We start from the raw sequence: 23,106 nt of genomic DNA on the forward strand, positions 1-23,106 counted from the left end.
TTTTTAAAGTTTTTATTTATTGGGGCGCCTGGGTGGCGCAGTCGGTTAAGCGTCCGACTTCAGCCAGGTCACGATCTCGCGGTCTGTGAGTTCGAGCCCCGAGTCAGGCTCTGGGCTGATGGCTCGGAGCCTGGAGCCTGTTTCCGATTCTGTGTCTCCCTCTCTCTCTGCCCCTCCCCCGTTCATGCTCTGTCTCTCTCTGTCCCAAAAATAAATAAAAAACGTTGAAAAAAAAAATAAAGTTTTTATTTATTTATTTATTTTAAGCAATCTCTACAGCCAACATGGGCTCAAACTCTCGATCATGGGATCAAGAGTTGAATGCTTCCAACTGAGTCAGCCAGACACCCCCATTGTAAAATATAAAACATTACAGACCAGATCAAGTCCTTAGAGGTTCTACCCTTCCCGGAGGTGTCTAAAGTTTGTGGGTATCATTCCATTGTATGATTTAACACTTTTACCATGTATGTGTATATACATGAACAATATATAGTAGTATTTTGTAAGCTTTGATGACTTCTATATGGGGTATCATACTGTACCCTTTTGCAACTTGGTGTTACAACTTACCCTGTTTTTGACATTTAGATACAAAGATCTGATTTATTCATTTTAGTTGTTCTTTCATGTGGAAAAAAAGTTACAAGTTTGTTTATTCATTTCCTAATGGTTAGACCAGTTCTTTCCAATTTTTTGCTATTTGTTTGCAGTATATAGTGCTTCCTTATACATGTGAGTTTCTCTAGCCAGAAATAAATTGAGCAATCATGGGGCATTGCCAAATTGCTCTTGAACTTGTATTAAGTTACAATCCACTAACATTTTATAGTTCTTTTTCACTGACCCACCCTCCTACTTCATATGAAAATTTGTCCCTTCCAGCCGTACAGTGGGTATGTAGTGATAGTTTATTGTAGTATTAACTTGCACCTCTTATTTACTAGTGACGTTAAGTATCTTTTGTTTGGGGTTTTTTTGCCATATTATTTTGTTTTTTTACCTGTTAGACCTGTTTTTTAATGATTTGTAAGATTTCTTTATATGTTCTGTGTATATTACTCCATTGTCATATCGTGCAAATAGCATGTCACGTTTCATTTTTTCTTTTGTCATACAGATGATTTCATTTTAATGTGTCGAAATCATCAGTGTAGTGCTTTAAAAAAAAGTCTCCCTAATCCTGATAAGTGTTAAAATTAATAAGTTAAAATTAATAAGTGTTAAAATTTTTGACTTACATACACATTTTTTTAAAAAGTTTATTTAGTTTGAGCGAGAGATAGAGTGCACGCACTGAGTCAGGAAGGGGCAGAGAGGAGAGAGAATCGTAAGCAGGCTCTGTGGTGTAGTGCAGAGCCCTTTGTGGGGCTTGATTTCATGAACTGTGAGATCCTGACCTGGGCTGAAATCAGGAGTCAGAGGCTCAACAGAGTCACCCAGTCACCTTACATTTATGTTTTTAATCTTTTTTTGTATCATGATTTGAGGTATGGATATAGTTTTCATATTTTTTCCTATACAGATTGCCTAGCATCAATTTCTCATAGTTTATCCTTTCCACACTGATTTATAACATGCTCTCTTATTATAAAGCCATAACTCATATAAATAAATTTATGTCTAGGACCAAATTGATTTATTTGCTATCTCTTTGCCAATGCCATGCTATTATAATTCTATAGCATCATAAGAAGGGTTTTTTTCTCCTTTTCCACTTATACCTTTTATTTTAGTCTTTTTTGCACTGGCTGGAACTGCAATATGTTTTTTAAAAAATTTTTAATGTTTTTATTTTATTTTAGAGAGACAGTGCAAGTGGGGGGAGGGGCAGAGAGAGGGAGACACAGAATCTGAAGCAGGCTCCAGGCTCTGAGCTGTAAGCGCAAAGCCCGAAGCAGGGCTTGAACTTCAGGACAGTGAGATCAACCTGAGTGGAAGGAAGTTGGATGTTTAACCGATTGAGCCACCCAGATGCCCCATGGAACTGCAATATGTTTTTGAAAAGAAGTGGCAATGTAGACTTCAAGAATGTTCCTGATTCCTTGTTCCTGATTTTAAAGGGAATCATATTTAAAGTCGTACATTAACTAGGTTTGCTTTTAATTTTTTCCCCAACAAATATCTTTAATTGTGTTTTTATATTCCCCCTTTCTAGCTTGCCTAAAGATGTTTAAAAAACTTATGCATAGCTTTTTAAATTTGTATCATGCTCTTTATTAATCTGCTAATGTGATTAAATTTTTATTTTTACTAAGTTCAGTATACTTTTTGATACAGTTTAGTGTAACAACACTGATAGGTTTTTCTGATATCTGACCATCCGGCAAATCTTCTTGTGAGTGATACATATAAAAGATAGCTTTTTATTTGCTAAAAATTTCTAAATTTTATGTCTTTGGTCGTAAGGGGAATTAGCCTGTAATTTTCCCATATTTTATTGTCGTTATTGGCTTTGAGATTACACTTATTTTAATTTTTTAATGCCCATACTTACAGAAAAGTTGCAAGTACAGTGCAAGGAATTCCACCCCCCCCCCCCAACTATTTGAATGCATTAGTTATCATGTTTCTTTAGTCTCTTTCAATTTGCAAACAGTTCCTTAATCCTTCCTTGACTTCCATGATCTTGACACTTGAAGACTCCAGGCCGTTATTTTGTGGAACATCTGCAGTTAGGGTTTGTCTGCTATTGCTTTGTGATCAGATTCGAGTTCTGCATCTTTGGCAGGAATACCACAGAAGTGATGACAGTGTTTTTCTTTTTGGATCCTATCAGTGGCACAAAATATCAATTTGTCCTATTATAATCTTGATCACTTTGGTTGAAGAGATTTTGTTTTTTGGGGTTTTTGTTTCTGTTTTGTTTGTTGTTTTTTCATCATTCCTCTCTACTGTGAAATTGTTTTGTTTCTCTCTATAATAAATCAGTAAGTTGTGTGGAGATACTTTGAGACTTTGTAAAATTGTATTCCTCACCAAATTTTCAGTTTATTCGTTGTCTATGTTTATCTGTATCTGTGTAGACTCATGGGTGATAATCTTGTACTGTCATTATTTGATACACAAATCATCCCTGATTTGGCCAGTAATAACCTTTTTCAGCTGGCTTATGTCTTCAGCCCACCCCCATCATTCTGAGACTTCCTAACTTTCTGGATCTGTCCACTATCTACTGAAAACTGGGATCACATTAATAATATCATTTCCACTCTAACACCACAGTGTTTATTCTAGCTTTTCCCCTTTCTGTCTTTGTATTTATCTTCTCCAACGATGAGCAACTTAGATCCTGTTATTCTCATAATGCTTATTTGATCAATCCCCCTATAAATAACAAGTCTCCTGTTGTGGCTGCCATACCCTCCCACATGGGGATGCCCTTTGCCCCCCAGTGCTGAGCTGACATCCTGCAGGAACTACCCTTCTGGGCATGCACCCTCCTCACAATGTTTGAGCTCTGGCTCCCTCCTGGGGCTTTTGCCTTTCTCCTCCCATATATGTATCTTGCTCTGTTATGCTTCATGGCTTTAGCACTGAATTGCCCAGGAAATAGGAAATATTATTCTGTTCTCATAAATGAGTTGGGCTGCTTTTCTTCTGCCATATTATATAAGGATTTCATGTTTTTTAAGGTTTTGAAGAAATCCACCTGTAAAATTCTCTGGGCCTGGTGTTTTTGCTGGGTAGATTTTTAACTACTGCTTTTATTTCATTAATAGGATGTTCAAGTTTTCTCTTCAAATTACTTCTGGTCACTTGTATTTTCTAGAAAGTGTTTTCATCAGTTTTCTGATGTATTAATATAGAGTTGTTCTTAGTATTTTCCTTTCATTTAAAAATAATTTTATTACATCTTCTCTTAATATCCACTTTTGCATTCTCAGAATTATTTTTGCTTTCACTCTTCTTTTCTCCCCGCACCCCACCCCCCTGCCCAAAGCCAGTTTTGCCAGGAGTTTTGGTTATCTGGGGTCCATTGAGATTTCATATGAATTCTAGTAAGGGTTTTTTATGTTGATTTATTTTTGAGAGAGAGAGAGAGAGAGAGAGAATGGGTGCATGAGCATGAGTGTGGGAGAGGCAGAGAGAGAGGTAGAGAATCCCAAGCAGGCTCCACACTGTGAGTGCAGAGCCCGACATGGGGGCTTGAACTCACAAACCGTGAGATCATGACCTGAGCCGAAACCAAGGGTCAGATGCTTAACCAACTGAGCCACTCAGGTGCCCCAATTTTAGTGTTTTTGAAAGAACATAAATTCTTGGTTTATGTCAGCACATGGCTTTACTTTTAGCATGTAAATAAAACATTTTCATTTATTCCATAACTATATAGAGAATTGTCAAGTGTTCTAAGGATCCTATTATTATGAATATGTGATGAGAAAAATAGGATTTTTAATTATTTCCTTTCCATTTAGTGAACAGAACATGTATTGAATTGGCCATCTTGTGGCTCCATTGTAGTTTATCAGCCTCGGGATACTCCAGAGTTCCTGAATGTCAAAATCATGTTCTCTGGTTATAAACTGACAAGTCCTAAGGGTAGTCAGGGGGAATACAGTGGGCTTCCATACACATTTGTTTTCTTTGTTCTGATTTATATGGGAGGAAGCAGATTTGAAAAAGTTTAAGTGTTATACCATATGAAGAAATGACATAGAAACTTCTATAGAGTTACTGTAATGACACAGCTGATATCTACACTTGATCTTAGCCAAAAGGCCGAGAAGCGATACACAGCTGATATCTAAAGATGAATTGGAAGTGAAATTTAAAGGAAAAAGATGGTCTTTTAGGGTAACAGAACAGCACAGTGACTTCATTGGCAAATCATTTTTCATGGTAGTTACTTCATTTTGTACATTTGTGAGCTTTTCTTGTTTTCTCACTGGGAAATAGCAAGCTTACACAAGTACCCTATAAAACTTAAAAATGCATTTTCCTTATTTGGCAAATTAGATTCTCATTTTAGCCATTTCTTTTTTTTTTTTTTTTTTTTTTCAACATTTTTTATTTATTTTTGGGACAGAGAGAGACAGAGCATGAACGGGGGAGGGTCAGAGAGAGAGGGAGACACAGAATCGGAAACAGGCTCCAGGCTCCGAGCCATCAGCCCAGAGCCTGACGCGGGGCTCAAACTCACGGACCGCGAGATCGTGACCTGGCTGAAGTCGGACGCTTAACCGACTGCGCCACCCAGGCGCCCCTAGCCATTTCTTTTTAAAGTAACAAATGTGTCATTGTTTCTTGCCCTTATATAGGAGATGTTATAGTTAAAGTAATCAGCCATGTTATGGGCTTTGTGGAGGTAGCACTGATTCCTAATTACTGGGCTGTAATTCTTAAGAGAAATTACTGAGTTTATGACAACTGTAGCCATCATTTGTTGGATTTTTCCCCATGTGCTGTCCTGCATTTGCATTTAGCCCATTACATACTCAGACCCACTTACCTATCTCGTTTACTAATACGTGATGCATTTTGTTTCATAAGTTATGCTTTAAAGGACTAATTAGCTCTTATAGTTTCAAAAAAATTTTCATTGTTAGATCAATAATCTGCCTGAATACTCAGATCCCTGTTAACAACTTAATTTTTCTGTCTTGGTCTCAGATATTCAAAATCGTTTTCCTATTCTAGGGCCAAAGTTCGTGGAATTTTAAATTATTCTGCCACAAAGTATCCATAGCTCTGTGGTCACGAAAATGTGTGTTCATTGCTTGCTTGAGATTGGACTGAAAGTTTTGAAAATCTAAGTAGAAGAGTTTTATATGGACTAGAATTATATCTTAATATCCATGTTTAAAAACTAATTTGGGGGGCGCCTGGGTGGCTCAGTCGGTTGAGCGCCGACTTAGGCTCAGGTCACAATCTCGCCGTCCGTGAGTTCGAGCCCCGCATCGGGCCCCTGTGCTGACTGACAGCTCAGAGCCCTGAGCCTGTTTCAGATTCTGTGTCTCCCTCTCTCTGACCCTCCCCCATTCATACTCTGTCTCTCTCTGTCTCAAAAATAAATAAATGTTAAAAAAAATTTTTTTTTAAAAACTAATTTGGTTCTGTACTAATGCTTGGAATTGGGTCTAGGAGAGCCACTGCAGCAGTACTGATCTTTGAAGATGTAAAGGTAAAGACAAAGAACCTTTCCCAGGTCAAAGACATTCCCTAAAAAATTCCAGATTGTGGGCAGAGTCTCGGTGATTTAATTGGATCTTGACTAGAGAGGAGAATGTGCATCTATCCATTTTGGCATCCACACCACTTTTTACAGCTTCTGGCCCCTGGTGGAGGCTCAAAATATGCTGAATCAGTTAATGAATGAATGGTCCATTAGTCCTTACTTGCGTAGTCATATTAATAACAGCTGACATTTAGTAATCTTGTTCTCTGCTTGCCATTTACGCAGTAAGTGTTTGATGAACTGTCAAGCTGATCCTCAGTGACATTGTTTTCTCCTCCTTACTTCTTGCAGATACTTGTTTTCATTTTGATCATTGTGCAAGAGCTGCTTATGTATTTCCTCACCATAACCTTTCTTGTACTTATTCAATAAATACTTTTCAACACCTCCTGTGTATCAGCCACTGAGAATGCAGTTGTGGGCAGGGTACACACGATCTCTGCTTCTGTAAATCCAGCCTCATCTACAGGGATCAATGAAGGCTTCTCAGAAGAGGTCAATATCATATGATGGCTGAGGGATGAGTAAGAATCAAGTGAAGGAACCAAAAGGGTAAAGCAGCATGTTTTGGGAAAAGAAAATAACATGAACAGAAACTTAAAGAATTCCTGGAATTAAAAGACCCTCACTATGGCTAGATGGTAGAGAATGTGGCAGGGACAGCTGGAGACAGGCTGAGAAAATAGGCAAAGGCCAGGTCAGCCATTTATAAGGTTTGTCAAGTTTTGGAAATCCAAGCCAAGGAGTTGTATTAAGGCAAGGAGATGCTACTGAAGAGTTTTAAGCAGAGGAGTGATGTCATTCATTCATTCATTCATTCATTCACTTATCCAACAAATATATATCAAATGCCTAGCTGGGCTCTTGGGCTAACCAGTAAATAAAATACACCCCTGCTCTTGATAATCCGTTTATATTTTAGTAAGATAATGCCAGTCCCAGACTCAAGGAAGTCAAGACTGGAGGCAGGAAGAACAAAGAAAAGCCATCCATGGAGAAGATGGTGATCATTGAAATTATAGAGTGGCACCAGTAAGGGTGGAGAGAAATTTCTTATGTAGAATTAGTAGGACTTGCTGATTTATTAGATGTGGTCAGAGTAAGGGAGGGTGAGTGGAAAATGTCTCATGGCTCTAATGTGGGAAATTAAGGAGGATGGTGATGCTAATAGTTGAACAGCATTTCAGGAAGATCTTCCTGGGTTTGATTTTCTATGCTAAGTGAGTATGAGGAGCCTCTGAGGTACACAGGTAGAATGTTGAACAGACAATTATGTATATAATTGTACAATAGGTCTGGGAGTGAGACAAAAATAAGAACCATACATCATGTTCTTAGATAAAGTAACAGAGGGGATTTACAGTATAAGAACAATATACGGATGTTGTGGTTATTGGGGATGTTCACAAATAAGTTATTTCCTTTCAGGACATTTGGTAGGACTGTATTTCTTCATCCCATTGGATGTTGAGTGTGGCCATGTGGCTTCTTTGGCCACTGAAATGTGAACAGATCTTGCATGTGACACCTCCAGGCAAGAACTTTAAGTTCTATAGCTGAAATGATTGTAGGAGCATCACTGAACTGAAGCCTTCACTGACTTGAGTGCCTGGGTGAATTTGGGGCAAAACCTACTTGACCTGTTTTGGCCATATAATGCGAGCAAAAAATACACTTCTGTTGTGTTAGGCCACTGAGATTTTAGAGTTATTTTTAACCTATCCTATCCTGATTGATCCAGAAATTGATCCAGAAATCCCACCCTGATACAGAGGAGATTGGAAAATGACCATACATGTTATATAATGGAAAAGCATTTGATAAAAGTGACTTTTGTGGCAACTTGAAGCAGGCCATGCACCTAATGAACATATAACTCTAAAATTAAAGAAGAGAACCCTGGAATGAACATATACCTTTAAAATTAGAGAACAGAACCCTGGAAGTGTGAACGTTGGTGCCTGTGACTGCATCTAGAAAAACTGTCAGGAAAGAGATGAAATTGGAAAACACTTGGTTGGTATGTATTCAGTGATAAATAGAATAGAGAGAATCCAGAAGTGTATAGATATGCAAGTGCTTCTGAATCCCCAACCAATAAAAAATAAAAATGAGGGGCGCCTGGGTGGCGCAGTCGGTTAAGCGTCCGACTTCAGCCAGGTCACGATCTCGCGGTCCGTGAGTTCGAGCCCCGCGTCAGGCTCTGGGCTGCTGGCTCGGAGCCTGGAGCCTGTTTCCGATTCTGTGTCTCCCTCTCTCTCTGCCCCTCCCCCGTTCATGCTCTGTCTCTCTCTGTCCCAAAAATAAAAAAATAAAAATAAAAAAATGTTGAAGAAAAAATAAAAATGAGAGACAACGGTGAATTAAGCCACATTCTTGAGGCAAAGATCAAATACATGGTATAGTTGTCATTCCCATTGTCAAAATATGGGAATGTATTAAAGTGGTTTAGGATAAAGGCTTAACTATGAGTTGGATGTCCAATATTTTAAAAAGAACAAGATGAGAGAAAATAATTTAAATGTGGTCTGTCCACCAAAAGCATGAAGACCGGAAGTACACAATCAAGTAGAGAAAGAGGAACATGATGGGAATGTATATATATACATACACATACATATATATATATATATATATATATATATACACACACGTATATATATACATATATATGTGCGTGTGTGTATCAAATAACATTTCATATATTTTGATATATATATCAAAAATATATATAGCAATACATTATACACACACACACACACACACACACGCATGCATGCAAATCTAAAATGTATGCCTAATGCCTAGAAAAGAAGTATACAGGTATGGCTATTGGCACATGGCACCAATTAAAATCAAATTGTATTTAGATATTTGACCTGTCAAAGAAACCCTGGCCTGAATTTGCAAAAGGTGATGACTATTTGAGGCTTAAAATAACCCTTAGATCCCCACCTTTTGTGAGCCAATGCCTATAGTCCATGTGGCCCAGAAGGGTACTGGAAAAGATAGAACCCCAGATTGGAGTCAAGGTATACAGTTTCAAAATAAATGTCATTACTTTATTTACATAAAAATGATTAAAATCTTATTTTTTTCACCATGGCCAAGTAGGATTTATTCCTAAAATGCAAGGATGGTTAAACACATGAAAAGCAGTGTAATATGCCACATTAACAGAATGATTTGAAGAAAAACAAAGCTTGGGGACGCCTGGGTAGCTCAGTCAGTTAAGCGTCCAACTTTGGCTCAGGTCATGATCTCGCATTTTGTGAGTTTGAATCCTGCGTCGGGCTCTGTGCTGACAGCTCAGAGCCTGGAGCCTGCTTCAGATTCTGTGTCTCCCTCTCTCTCTCTGGCCCTCCCTCATTCACACTCTGTCTCTCTCTGTCTCAAAAATAAACATTAAAAAAATGTGAAAAAAGTTAAACAAAAAACAAAGATTGATTATCTCAGTTGATAGAGAAAAAACATTTGAAAATTCAACAACCTTTCACTATAAAAACACTTAAAAAACTAGAAATAGAAGAAAACCTTTTTAGCATAATAAAGCCAGTATAAAAAAAAAACCACCCACAGGTGACCTCACACTTAATGGTGAAACACTGAAAGCTTTCCAAGATCAATAATAAGACAAGGATGACCACATTCACCACTATGAGTGAGCACAGTATTGGAAATTCTAGCCAGTTAGGCAAGAAAATGAAATAAGATATATTCACACTGAGAAGGAATAAGTAAAATCATCTCTGTTACAGACGTAGATGTATCTTATATGTAGAATTGTAAAGGTTCCACTAAAAAACTCTTTGAATAAATGAATTCAGCACAGTTGCAGGATGCAAAATCAAAGTGCAGCAATTGGTTGCAATTTTATACAACAGTTAACAATCTAAAAGGGGAGTTAGAATAACAATTTCATTTACAATAACACACAAAAAAGTACTTTAACCAAGTGCATGGAAGACTGCAGACTAAAGATGATAAATTTATTATTGAAAGAAATTAAGGGATACATAAATACATGGAAAGACATCCCATGTTCATGGATTAGAAGACTAAATATTTTGAGATGTCAGTGGTGCCAGAAGTAATCTGTGGATCCTATGTCACCCATATCAAAATCCCAACATGTTTTTCAGAAATAGAAAAACTCATCCTAATATTCATATGGAATCTTAAGCAATCCCCCCAATAACCAAAACATCCTTAAAAAGAGCAAAGGTGGAGGATTCACCCTTCTTGATTTCAAAGCTTTTGAAGCAATGTTAATCAAAACTGCATGGTACTGTCATTAATGACAGACATGTAGACCAATGGAATAGAATACAAAGCCAAGAAATAAACCCTCACATATATGGTCAAATGATTTTGGACAAGGGTGCCAAGACCATTCAATGGGAAAAAGACAGCCTTTGCAACAAATGGTGCCAGAAAACTGTATATCCACATAGAAAAGAATGAAGTTGGATCCTTACCTTACACTGTATATAAAAAATAGCTTACAGTGGATTAGAGACCCAAACATAAGCACTAATAATATATAACTCTTAGAATAAAACATAGAAATCTTTATGACATTGGATTTGGCAATGATTTTTTGGATATGGCAAGCAACAAAGCAAAAATAAATAAATGGGACTTTATCAAAATTTAAAACTTTTGTGCATCAAAGGAAAATCAACAGACTGAAAAAGCCCTCAGAATGAGAGAAAATTTTTGAAAATCACATATATGATAGAGGATTAATATCTAAAATGTATAAAATTAGTATTCAGAATATATAAAGAACTCTCACAACTCAATAACCCCACATAAATCACCCCAAGTAACCCAGGTGCAACAATGGACAAAGGACCTGAATGTATACCTCCAAAGACTTCCAAAGAAGATATGCAAATGACAAGCACCTGAAAAGATGCTCAATATCACTAATCAATTAGGAAGATGTAAACCAAACCACATAAGATACCATTTCACATCTATTTGAATGACTTTTATTAAAAAAACAGAAAATACAAGTGTTGATGAGAATGTGGGGGAAAAGCAGAACCTTTGCACATTGTGCATTGGAATGTAAAATGGTTGTAGCCATTCTGGAAAACAGTATGGTGTTCTCCCAAAAAATTAAACATATAATTACCATATATGATCTAGCACTTCCACATCTGGGTATATATCCAAAAGAACTGAAAGCAGTCACTTGAACAGATATTTGTACACCTATATTTATAGTAGCATCATTTACAATAGCCAAAAGTGGAAGTAACCCAATTGTCCTATGGCAGATGAAAAGGTAAAGGAAATGTGGTATATGCACAGAATACAAGGTTGCTCAGCCTTAAAAATAGAAGGAGGGGTGCCTGGGTGGCTCAGTGGGTTGAGTGACTGATTGCAGCTCATCATGATCTCACCATTTGTGAGCTCGAGCCCTGCATCAGGCTCTCTGCCGTCAGCGTGAAACCTGCTTCAGATCTTGTCTCCCTATCTCTCTGCCCCTCCCCTACTCATGGGCAGGTGCTCTGCTCTCTCTCTTTCAAAAATAAATAAACATTAAAAAAAAAGGAAATTCTGACGTGCTACCATGTGGATGAAACTTGAAGACGTTATGCTAAGTGAAATAAGCAAACACAAAAGAAAAAATTCTGTATGATCCCACTTATATGAGATCCCTAGAGTGGTCACATTCATAAAGATAGAATGCAAAACAATGGTTGCCAGGTTCTGAGAGGAAGAGTGAATGAGGAGTTATTGTTTAACATCTATGGAGTTTCAGTCTGGGACGATGAAAAAGATCTGGAGATGGACGGTGGTGATGGCTGCACAACGATATGAACTTAATGCCACTGAACTGTATGCCAAAAAATCATTAAAATGGTACATTTCATGTTATGTACACTTAATCACAATAAAATAAATAATTAAAGCATGGTAAATTTTTTTGTATGTGTTTTACTGCCATTTTTTAAAAGAGTAAACATGAAAAAAATCTTATCTTTTTTTTTTTTTTTTTTTACTTCCTAGCATCATCTATATAGTTGAGCACTTCCTGTGTCTCAAAATAGCCTCTTTTCTTGGCTTCTGTGTAGATTGCTGTCCCAATGTTTTCAATAATAATTTTTGAGCTCAATTTTGAAACTTTTCAGGCCAGTTTATCTATAAATGATTTGAATGATATTATGGTACTGTTGTGACATCTAATATAGAAAATTAATGCTGCCCATTCTGTGAAGTTAAACCTTCCCAGGGGATGCTGTAAGAATCCATAGCTACTAGAATCATTGCAGAAATATTATTAACATGAACTTGAAATATTTCCTAAATTAACAAAACATCCTCTTTTTTTTTTCTATCCTGTATATGTATTTTAAACGAAAAATAGGGGTGCCTGGATGGCTCAGTCGGTTCGGCGACTGACTTCGGCTCAGGTCATGATCTCATGACTTGTGAGTTCAAGCCCCGTGTCGGGCTCTGTGCTGACAGGTCAGAGCCTGGAGCCTGCTTCAGATTCTGTGTCTTCCTCTCTCTCCTCTCCTCCTCCCACCTTGTGTTCTGTCTATCAAAAATAAATAAACATTAAAAAAAAATTTTTTTTAAGGAAAAATAAATTTTGCTACATTTGGTGGAAATACACTACATTTATGGGTAATGAATGGCAATAATGATTTTTTTCTATATTTAATTTAGCCAAAACTTTTTAGGTACTAATAAAATATTAAGACTTTTTCACTTTTATATATTGCTGGTAGGGATGAAAAATGGTACCACTTCTGTGTTGGAGAATTTGGCAGTGTCTAGCAAAATTAAATATTTATCTTTTGATGCAACAATCCTACTTCTAAGAATATATCCCAAAGTCATACTGCAATCATTTAAAAGATGTATGAATATGGCTGTTTATTGCAACACTATAGTAAAAAATAAAAGACCAAAACAACTCAAATGTCCATCAATAGGAACCTGGTTGAATAAACTGTGGTATATCTGAGCAATGAAGTACTAAACAACTATAAGAAGGAATAAGTATTTCTATGTATGCCTATGTATGCCTACAGTTCTTCACTGTACTGGGTCAAAAAAAAAGTAGATAGAGAAAATATTTATAGTATGCTATTATTTATTTACCTTTACTAAAAACCAAATAATAGAAGGATTAAATTTAAAAATAAATGGTTACCTATAGAAGAAAGGAGGGGGAACATAATGGAGATGATAGAATAAAAACTAGACTTTTTTGAGACTTCTTTTATGGATATGACTTCGGAATCCTTTTATACAATTCCAAACAAAGCTAAACTTAAAAAAAAAAATCCCTAACAATAAAAAATGAAACCAATGAATCTGGGTTCCCAGTCAGTAGCATAACCACACATAAAGGAACCATGGTGACTCTATCACACCATAATTTGACTATTTTTTCTTGGTACAATCTACTCTAAGGATAGAAAGAAAAATCTTAAACTGTTTTCAATAATCATGTTTTTGGTGCTAGTATTAGCATTGTTATTTTGAGACTGTTGTGTGGATATCACGAGATTAAATCAGATGGATAATTGTAATGAGAAATAAGGTTTTTGTCATGGCTGAAAGGAAATAGAGATATCAGGTTGATAGAATTAAGAAAAAACCCCGTAGTTTTGAATTTGAATCAGAGACATTAGTATGATCTTATAATATATTGTATCTAACAACTGAAAATATTTAAAACTATGACCAAGTGGCAAGGATACTTCTGGCATGAAGAGTGTGGTATCTAAATATTATTCTCAGTGAAAGGAACCAAGACGTACTGTAGAAATTGCTGATTCCAGGTCTGGGGCAGGGGATACGTATGATGATTCTGGAACATCTTGTCATAGCTTTCTTGAAAGCAGGAAAACTTTCAAAGTCTACTAGAATTGTGTCAACTTGAATTGACTCTATCTTGTTAATGACTCCAGTGAATGAAATATATCAAATTTGTTTGTTTTGGGCTCATAACAAATCAAACACACACAACCCCTAAACAAACAGTACCTTTGGAGGATGCCAAAGACCGAACTAATTTTTTTTAATAAACATATATCAAAGATTATATTTGACTCGTTATTTAATGAGGGAACCAGTAAAATTAACAACCAGTTCCAAGGATAATTCAAGCTATGTGCACACATAGGCCACCAGCAATGCTGAAATAAATTTACAAATAGATGTGAAAGTGGTCAGCACCCATGGGATGGCGATCATTGCATTCTACCAGACAAAATTCATTTATATTTATATTATCAAAAATAATTTACATTACTAGTCTTATTCTGTAATTTAGAGTTGTAAAATAGCTTAAAGACAATGAAAGGCACAAATAACTCAAAAGAGTGCACTAGACAGGATATCCAGTATTTTTTTCCCATTTCAAAGTCTTTAACAAGTTTTCGTGACACTCTCTCCCCTCTTGATCATATTAATATTAAAGATTATTCTTGATTACAAGAAAAATTTTGTTGAAAGTTTTGTTTCATTAGAGTTAGCCTGATTATTTATATAGGTGCAGCAAGAATATTAACTAACCATTATAGGCCCAAGTTTATTTAGTAAATATAGCACCATATCAACTAACTATTTTGAAATCTGGAAAATAAAGAATTGAACATGCATCCTGGTTTTCCTATATGAACTGTACTCTAGAGTGACAAAACAATTGATGAGGAAAAGTATTCTATACTGATCCCTGGGAATAAAGAAAGAAGAAATGATGGATTTTACATAGCGTTTTGGAAACACTAACAATTTAATGATCTAAGCAATCATTAAGAATGGCTGCCAACATCATAGAGAGACACATTATTTACCTTCTATTAGTCTGAATGTTATCAAATCTCTGTGTGTAACCACAAAATTACAAGATATCCAGAGGATATGGAAATTTTAACTAATAGGAGGAGACAATCAGCAAAGTTAGGCTGTAGAAAACTCTATGGGACAAATAAACTAATTTCTTCAATAACTTTCTTGGAAGAAAAAAATACAATGGAGGGGAAAACCCATAAATGAAAAAAAATATCTTAAGATTTAGAACAATTAGTTTCACTTATGGAACTCCTTTGTATCCTGTGTAAACTGATTCAAAATAAGATAATTAAGGAAACGTGAACTGTGAACATTTGATATTAATGAATGATTAATTTTTCTAGAGGTGATGACATTATTTTGGTTATGTTTTCAAAACCAATCTTATTTTAGAAATATTCACTGCCATATTTAAGGATGAAATCATACAGTGTCTGATATTTACTGCAAAGTAATCTAGAGTGGAGAGGGTATAAATGAAATGCAACAGACCATTTGGTTAGTTGTTGAGTCTGGGTGATAGGTATGTGGGACTTGATTAAACTGTCTTCTCTGGTTTTGCATCAGTGGGAAGTTTTCCACAAAGAAGTTAAAAGAAATAAATTTAAAGGCCTTCTAATAAACAAACTCCTTCCATTGGTTTTCTTTAGTAATTTCTAACTTGTTTTCTAGACTGTATAAAACTATTTTGTAGTTTTATAGTATTTTCAAGTTTAGCCTCTAAGATATTTTACAATGTAATTCAAATTAAAAAATAATACTGCCCTTTAAAAAATATAACTGTTATTCATACAGTTTTTTGATCAACTGAAAGCTTTTTTAAAGCCAAATCACTTTTCCTTCAAACTTCTCCAAGTGAATAATCAATTTTTTGTTTGGTTTGTTTCCAGATAACCTTTTTCATGCTGCTCTCTGCAGTGTGCGTAATGCTGAATTTGGCTGGTTCAATTCTCTCCTGTCAGAATGCTCAGCTAGTCAACTCCCTAGAAGGCTGTCAGTTGGTGAGTAATGAAATGCAAACCTTTTGATAAAGGTCATAGGCTTTGATTTTACCTGAAAGTAATTTTAAAGATAAATTTTGTTATATCCTTGGATTTATTGTGATATTTTATAATTGTGTAAGGAATTTAAGTTGACTCATTTCTAAAAACTACGTTAAATTAAAAGCTGTCCTCCTTGTAAATCAGTTACGAATAGGATATTTTTAAGGATCACAGTGTAATGCTGTTTTAGAACAAGTGTCTTTAGTAATGATTATATTTTGGCATTTGTTGCATTGATTTTTATCTGCACTGAATTTTAAAAAAATCAATTTTACAAGTCAATCTTAAGTGCTAAAGATACATGTAAGCTTGATAATGGGTGCTAGTTCACAGTTTTTTCAATTAAAAAAGTGGATTATCTTTTAGGAATAGATCTAGGAAACTTGTAGACAGTGTGCTATGTACATTGTAGGGGATCAATAGATGGTTTGTTAGCTAGAACCTTCATTCCGTATCATGAGTTAGCTCCTGGTACGGTAATATGTGCTTCTGGGTGGGGCAGAAATCGAAGTGTATCCAGTCACATTCAGTAAGGGTATAGTTTGACTCCCGATGTGACCATGGCTGCTGGATGCGAGCCATTGGTATTTGTTTATTTACCTTGGAGACAACACAGGGCTACCTTTTAGAGCCATTCTCCTCCACAGCTGCCTGTGTACGTGCTGGGCCCATGGTGATTATTTCTGGGAGGTCAGGGGCTATACTGAATTACCTAAAGCTTTTCTGTAGCAAGGCCGTGCTTACTTTTCCTGTGGCCATGCTGTTTGTGTTCGAAGGAACAGCTGTTTCGAAGTGCTGCTCTCTACAGTTCTTAGCAGCAAAACTAGAAGGACTAGTGTAAGTTGGCACAGTTTCGATACAGAGGCACCTACTGAGTTCCCAAAACTGTGAGAGCTTCATCTTGCTATTTTCTGTTCGGTATGGCCTAGACCACCTTGATCAGATTTCACCCCAATATGATGTACAGAGTATCCCTTGGTATGATGCAGTATTGCTTGTGACTAAGAAATGATAAAACCTGGAGTGCCTCCACCATCAGAAAGGGTCACTTGCCAGCTTGCATCCATAACTGGGTCAGCCTCTTTATTCCTAAATACAGGGTGCTGTGAATATGATAACATCTGGCAACTGACAAGAGACTGCCCATTTTTCCTCTGATCCCCATTTTTCAATGCAAGGCCTTGTGTTTGGGAGACAGTGTTTGGGGTGATGAGACGTGCATGGAAGTCTATATCAAGCAGAAGGCCCACACCTAGTGTCCCATCTCAAAAGGCTGACTCCTGTGGGTCTTAATCCCAGACCCCATTTTCCTACATCACAAGCAGCATGAAAGGATAGAACAGGTAGATTTGGTTTCCTTTATTCCTTTCTGTCTTCAGTACCCCCCTGAATAAATTTAATGCACATCATGTACACTCATGCACAGTCACATACATCTTGGTTATATAGCACTGTGGAATCATCAATATTTATCTGACTTTAGAGCTTAATCCTAAGCATCGCTCTGCCCTGGCTCATACATGGCAGGTAATTCCTGAATGAGATCAGTGTATCTGCTTACTGAAATGCAGTGTGTATAGTGGAGAGAGTAGTGGATTTGGAATCAGCAAACCAGGATCAAAGTCATGGCTTCATAACCGACTACTTATATGACTTAGGACAAATCACTTTCCCTGTATCAGCTTTACTTCTCTTTCCTCTTATGTGTGGGTATTACCTGCCCTGAGCTTTTCATGAGATATTTAATAAAATAGAATGTATAAAACACATAAAAAGTATACTTCTTATTAAAAATGTATAATTATAATATATAATTACTATATATAAAATATATAATTATAATATATAATTACTATAGAAAATTAATAATAACTATAGAAAACTTAGAAAAAATACACTTGTCACCCTACAATCCAGTCTTTCCAGTCTTTTCTGTGCATATGTGTGTATGTGTATGTATTGTGCATATGTACTTGTATACATATGTGTGTGTATTTAATGTACATTTAAATGTGCTATACTCTTCATGGAGCTTCATGATTTGGTTTTTATTGACTGTAAACATTATTTCATGCTTTAAATTTTTTCTACAACTTTACTTGTAGTGGCTGCTCGGTATGAATGAATATAGCATTATTTATTTAACCAGTCTCTCTCTGCTTTTCTCATGTATGAAGGTTGCCATTATCTTTAAAGCTTTTGTTACATATTGACCTACTGCCTTCTAAAAGAGTTTACCAATTTATAATTCCAATTTATGAGAATGCTTTTCTTCCCACACCCTTCCCAGCCCTGAAAATTGTTACTTTTTAAAATTTATGCTAATTTGAAATGACATCATTGCTTTAATTTGAATTCCTTTAATAAGATTGAACTTTATTTATAATTGTATATATGTAAGTTTATATATGTACATGCATATATGCAATTATATATGTGTGTATACACACCATTTATATTTCTTGTTCAGTGAGTCGACTGTGACCTTTACCCATTTTTAGAAGTATTTATATTAGTGATTTGTAAGAACTCTTTATATATGTAATTGTATAATTCATTTATTTTATAACTGTACATACATATATATGTGTGCATGTACATATATGTAATTTTATATGTATATAATTTATATTTCTTCTATGAATTGACTGGGGCCTTTACCCATTTTTAGATTTAACTATCTTATTGATTTTTAAGAGAGTCTTACATTTTGAGTCCTACAGCTTGTATTGGTCAAATGTATTTCCTGGATTGTTAGTTGCCTTTTATGTTTAGTGTATTTAAATCTATGAATGTTTTCCTTTGTGATCTTATCTTGGAACCAATAAAAAGACATTCTTCCCAAAATCATGTTACCACCCCCCCTTTTTAAATATAGTTAACTCTTTTATATTCTGGAATTTGTTTAATGAATTTAGCTATTTTCCCCAAATGAGTAGCTAACTTTCCTAAAATGATTCCCTGAGTAATCTAATAATTTCCTGATTATTTGAAATGCCACCTAAATTCTAAGAGTCCTTTGGTGGCAAGCTACAAAAACTGACAAAGCCATAGGCTACTTATTGCAAAGACGATAGAGCCTATAACCAAGAGAATTAAAGATTAGGCTTGGGAACTGGCTGGTTCCAAGGAAGCTTCTGTGGATGAAGAAGCCTGTCCCAGATCGGCTGCAGACACCCTGAACTCATGGGGGTTTTGTTCTGCACAAGTGAACAATTCCAGTGCTTTATAATCTCTGTCCTATTTACTCTAGAGTCAGAACCCAGAGAGAGAAAGCATTTGATAGGCCAGGTCAAGACAGAAATCTATGAAACTGTTCCACTAAACTGAATCCAAGGCAATTTAAGAGGTAATTCCCAAAAATGAATTTAGGTGCTATTAGGAAGGGGAGTAGGAGGAGGCAAGAAATGTATGGTAGGTGGTCAAAAAACAACCAATATCTACTCTACCAGCATTATCATATATATGTACACATGCACGTAGATACTAGTGTCTATTTGCGTATGATTGAATTTTTCATTCTCATCTCCTCCTATGTCCATTTATTTATATTCCAAACAATATTACTTTAATTACACACACACACACACACACACACACACACACACACACACACACTAACTTATAGGGCAAGCCCTACCCCCACTGGCCTTCCAGACTTTAACCTGCTTCTTAAAAAATATTTTGGGGGGCGCCTGGGTGGCTCAGTCGGTTGAGCGTCCGACTCAGGTCACGATCTCACTGTCCGTGGGTTCGTGCCCCGCGTCGGGCTCTGTGCTGACAGCTCGGAGCCTGGAGCCTGTTTCGGATTCTGTGTCTCCCTCTCTCTCTGACCCTCCCCCGTTCATTCTCTGTCTCTCTCTGTCTCAAAAATAAATAAACGTTAAAAAAAATTAAAAAAAAATATTTTGGGGCGCCTGGGTGGCTCAGTCGGTTAAGCATCCGACTTCAGCTCAGGTCACGATCTCACGGTCCGTGAGTTCGAGCCCGGCGTCGGGCTCTGGGCTGATGGCTCAGAGCCTGGAGCCTGCTTCCCATTCTGTGCCTCCCTCTCTCCCTGCCCCTCCCCCGTTCATGCTCTGTCTCTCTCTGTCTCAAAAATAAATAAACGTTAAAAAAAAATATTCTTACCTATTCTTAAAAGTTTAGTCTTCCAGATGAGTTTAAATCTTTTTTGGTCAAGACTCAAAAGGAATATATTTAAGAGTTGAATTGGAATCACATTAAAATTATAGATTGTCTTGGGGTAGAATTGACATGTTAACATACCATGTTTTCCCATTCAGGAACATTGTGTGTGTTTTGGTTTATCCAAATTGTTTTAAAAATCCTCTACTGCAGTTTTTGTTTCCCTTTAGGATATCTAGTATATTTCCATATCTGTATGTATGTTTGTCTTTTTCCTCTGCATAATTAAAAATTAACTCATTTTCTCTGCATATATATAATAAAATATAATATAAATATAGAATATAAATATATCTATTTATATATTCTAAATTTCTTTTCTATTCCAAACTCCCACCTCCTTCCAGAAAGTTTTTGGTAGCCAGACATTTTGTATGCTTATTTTGTATATTATCATTTTTACACACATGCAAAGTCTATTCTATAAATCATTATTCACACTGCTTTTGTCAGCCGGCCATGTAACTTGGCAACACATTGTATAACAGCACTTGGAGATCTTCCCAGCTGTTAAATAGAGAGCGGCAGAGAATTCCACTGGATAGATGGATGCAGGATGACTTATTCAACCGCCACTTAATGAAGGACAGGTTAGGGGTGTTTCTAATGTTTTGCTAAAACAAACATGGCAGAGATCACCCTTTGTGCACATTCCTTACTCAACAAATAGAGAGTGGTTATTATCGCTGCTGTGGGGACCAGACTAGAGTAAAGGGTACCGTGGCCAACCAGAGAGGGATATGCAAGTAGATCTCCAGAAGAAATTACTAAGAGTGTCCTTTCAGACAAAGTATAAGAACTCACTTTAAATTTAGAATGTTATTCCTACTTTAACCTCCAAAGATGGGACACTGGACTCTTGCCAACAGTATATGACTGTGCCCGATTATCCAGATGCATGCAAACTTCTGTGTGTCATCAGAGATTTTTTAGTCTTTGCTAATCTGACAAAAATGTAAGATCTTAATCTGTAATTTGGATCTCTTTAATTAAAAGCAAAGTTGAGCATCATTTACGTTTGTTTAGAAGTTATTTCTTTAGGGGCACCTGGGTGGCTCTGTTAAGTGTCCACTCTTGATTTTGACTCAGGTCATGATGTCACAGTTGGTGAGATCAAGCCCCATATTGGGCTCTGTGCTGACAGTGTGGAGCCGGCTTGGGATTCTCTCCCTCTCTCTCTGCTCCTCTCCTGCTCTCTCTCTCTCAAATAAATAGACTTTCTTAAAAAGTTATCTTTTTATTTGCTAACTGCCAGTTCATTTTTATTGTCTATTCTACTGTCATGTTGTTGCTGTTCACAATTGATTTGTAAGTGCACTTTCTATATTAAGGAAACTGCCCATTTTTATATGTGTTGCAGGTATATATTTTTCATAGTTTTTTTATTCATTTCTTGACTTTTTTTGGTATTCTTGTGTGGAAATTTCATACACTCAAATTTCTTTTATTCGTTTATATATTTTTACCCTTAATGATTTCTGGTTTATATGTTTTGCCTAGAAAAGCTTTTCCTGCTCCAAAATTATAAACAGTTTTTTCATTTTCCTTCCAGAATTTTAGGGTTTCATTTTTTAAATATTTATATGTTTCATTAATCTTAGATTTATTTTGCTATAAATATCATTATAAAATATTATTTAAAAATAATATCATTAAAAAAACACATGTGGACGTTCCATATTTCCTTAAAATTTTAGTGCTAGATATTTTAAATACCTTGTTGCTCTGGTGGGTGCATTTTTAAAAATTATTGTTTCATATTAAAAGAAGACCCTAGTGGTGTATAAGACTTTCAGTGATTTTTTTATTATTTATATTTAATGGTATGTGACACTGAATGTACAATTGAGTCTTTGATCCATAGTTTGTCAGAAGAAATAATTATAATATTGTCTCTGCTTTCCAGCATTTTACTTGTTTTTTTGTCCTGCCTACTTATTTTGTTTAAAATTATCAAAATAACATTAGATATTAATGGTGATTCATCATTTACTTTTTATTCCTGAATATAATGATTCACTGTCAAACATGGTACTGAGCTATAGTTTCAGACAGCTTTTTTGTGATGTTAAGGTGATAAAATTCTATTCATATTTTACTGAGAGTCTTTTAAAAATAAAATGGAGGTTAAATTTTATAAAGTTCTTTTGATATCTGTTAAGATTATATATTTTTTATTTTGATCCATTGGCGTGGTATATTACATTAGTACTCTCAAGATTAAGCTACATGGAACATAATTGGAATGAAATCCCCATAGTCTTTTAAAATATTATTGGATTCTGTCTGCTGATATTTTATTTATGATTTTTCATTTGTATTCATAAATGTAATTAATTTGTAGTTTTCATTTGTCTCCTACCCTTCCATATTTTGTTTCATGATTATAAGTAATTTTTTATAAAAATTAGTTGAATAAATGAAATCTCAGGAATTTTCTGTTCCTTGATGAATATTGATACTCAAATGTATAATTCTCTGGGTCCAGCACTGTTTCATAAAATAGTTATTTAATGTAATTTTCTATTCCACCTTTTTTTCTATTTCTTTCTAAGCTTTTGACAATGTCTGTATTATTAACATTTTTTCATTGTATTGGCCTTTCCACATTTATTAATATGAAGTAATGCAGCGAATTGTCTCAAAAATATCTCTTGTAACATTATGTTCTTATTCCTTTTATGTGTATTCATTCTGCTTTAAATTTTCTATTTCTCTTCCTTTCTTGTTATATTTTTCCAGAAATGTATCTATTTTATTTATTTGATGATTCAAACTACCAAAGAAATGAAATTTTGAAAAATTTCAAAACTACAGAAGTATAAAAAGTCCTCTTTAATACCTCTTTAATGCCCTCCATAAGGGCAT

At 35.6% G+C, this 23,106-nt stretch overlaps 1 protein-coding gene across 4 annotated transcripts in view; it reads left to right on the forward strand.

The window, feature by feature from the left end:
* ENTREP2 (endosomal transmembrane epsin interactor 2) overlaps positions 1-23,106 on the forward strand; it is a 463,593-nt gene that overhangs the window by 309,831 nt on the left and 130,656 nt on the right. For all 4 annotated transcript variants that reach the window (XM_058736804.1, XM_058736807.1, XM_058736805.1 and 1 more), the window contains exon 3: positions 15,898-16,008. In XM_058736804.1, the coding sequence (XP_058592787.1) occupies positions 15,898-16,008 (111 nt within the window). The remainder of the gene's footprint in view (positions 1-15,897; positions 16,009-23,106) is intronic.

The sequence above is a fragment of the Neofelis nebulosa genome, chromosome 7 (genome assembly GCF_028018385.1).
Source record: "Neofelis nebulosa isolate mNeoNeb1 chromosome 7, mNeoNeb1.pri, whole genome shotgun sequence".
NCBI lineage: Eukaryota > Metazoa > Chordata > Mammalia > Carnivora > Felidae > Neofelis > Neofelis nebulosa.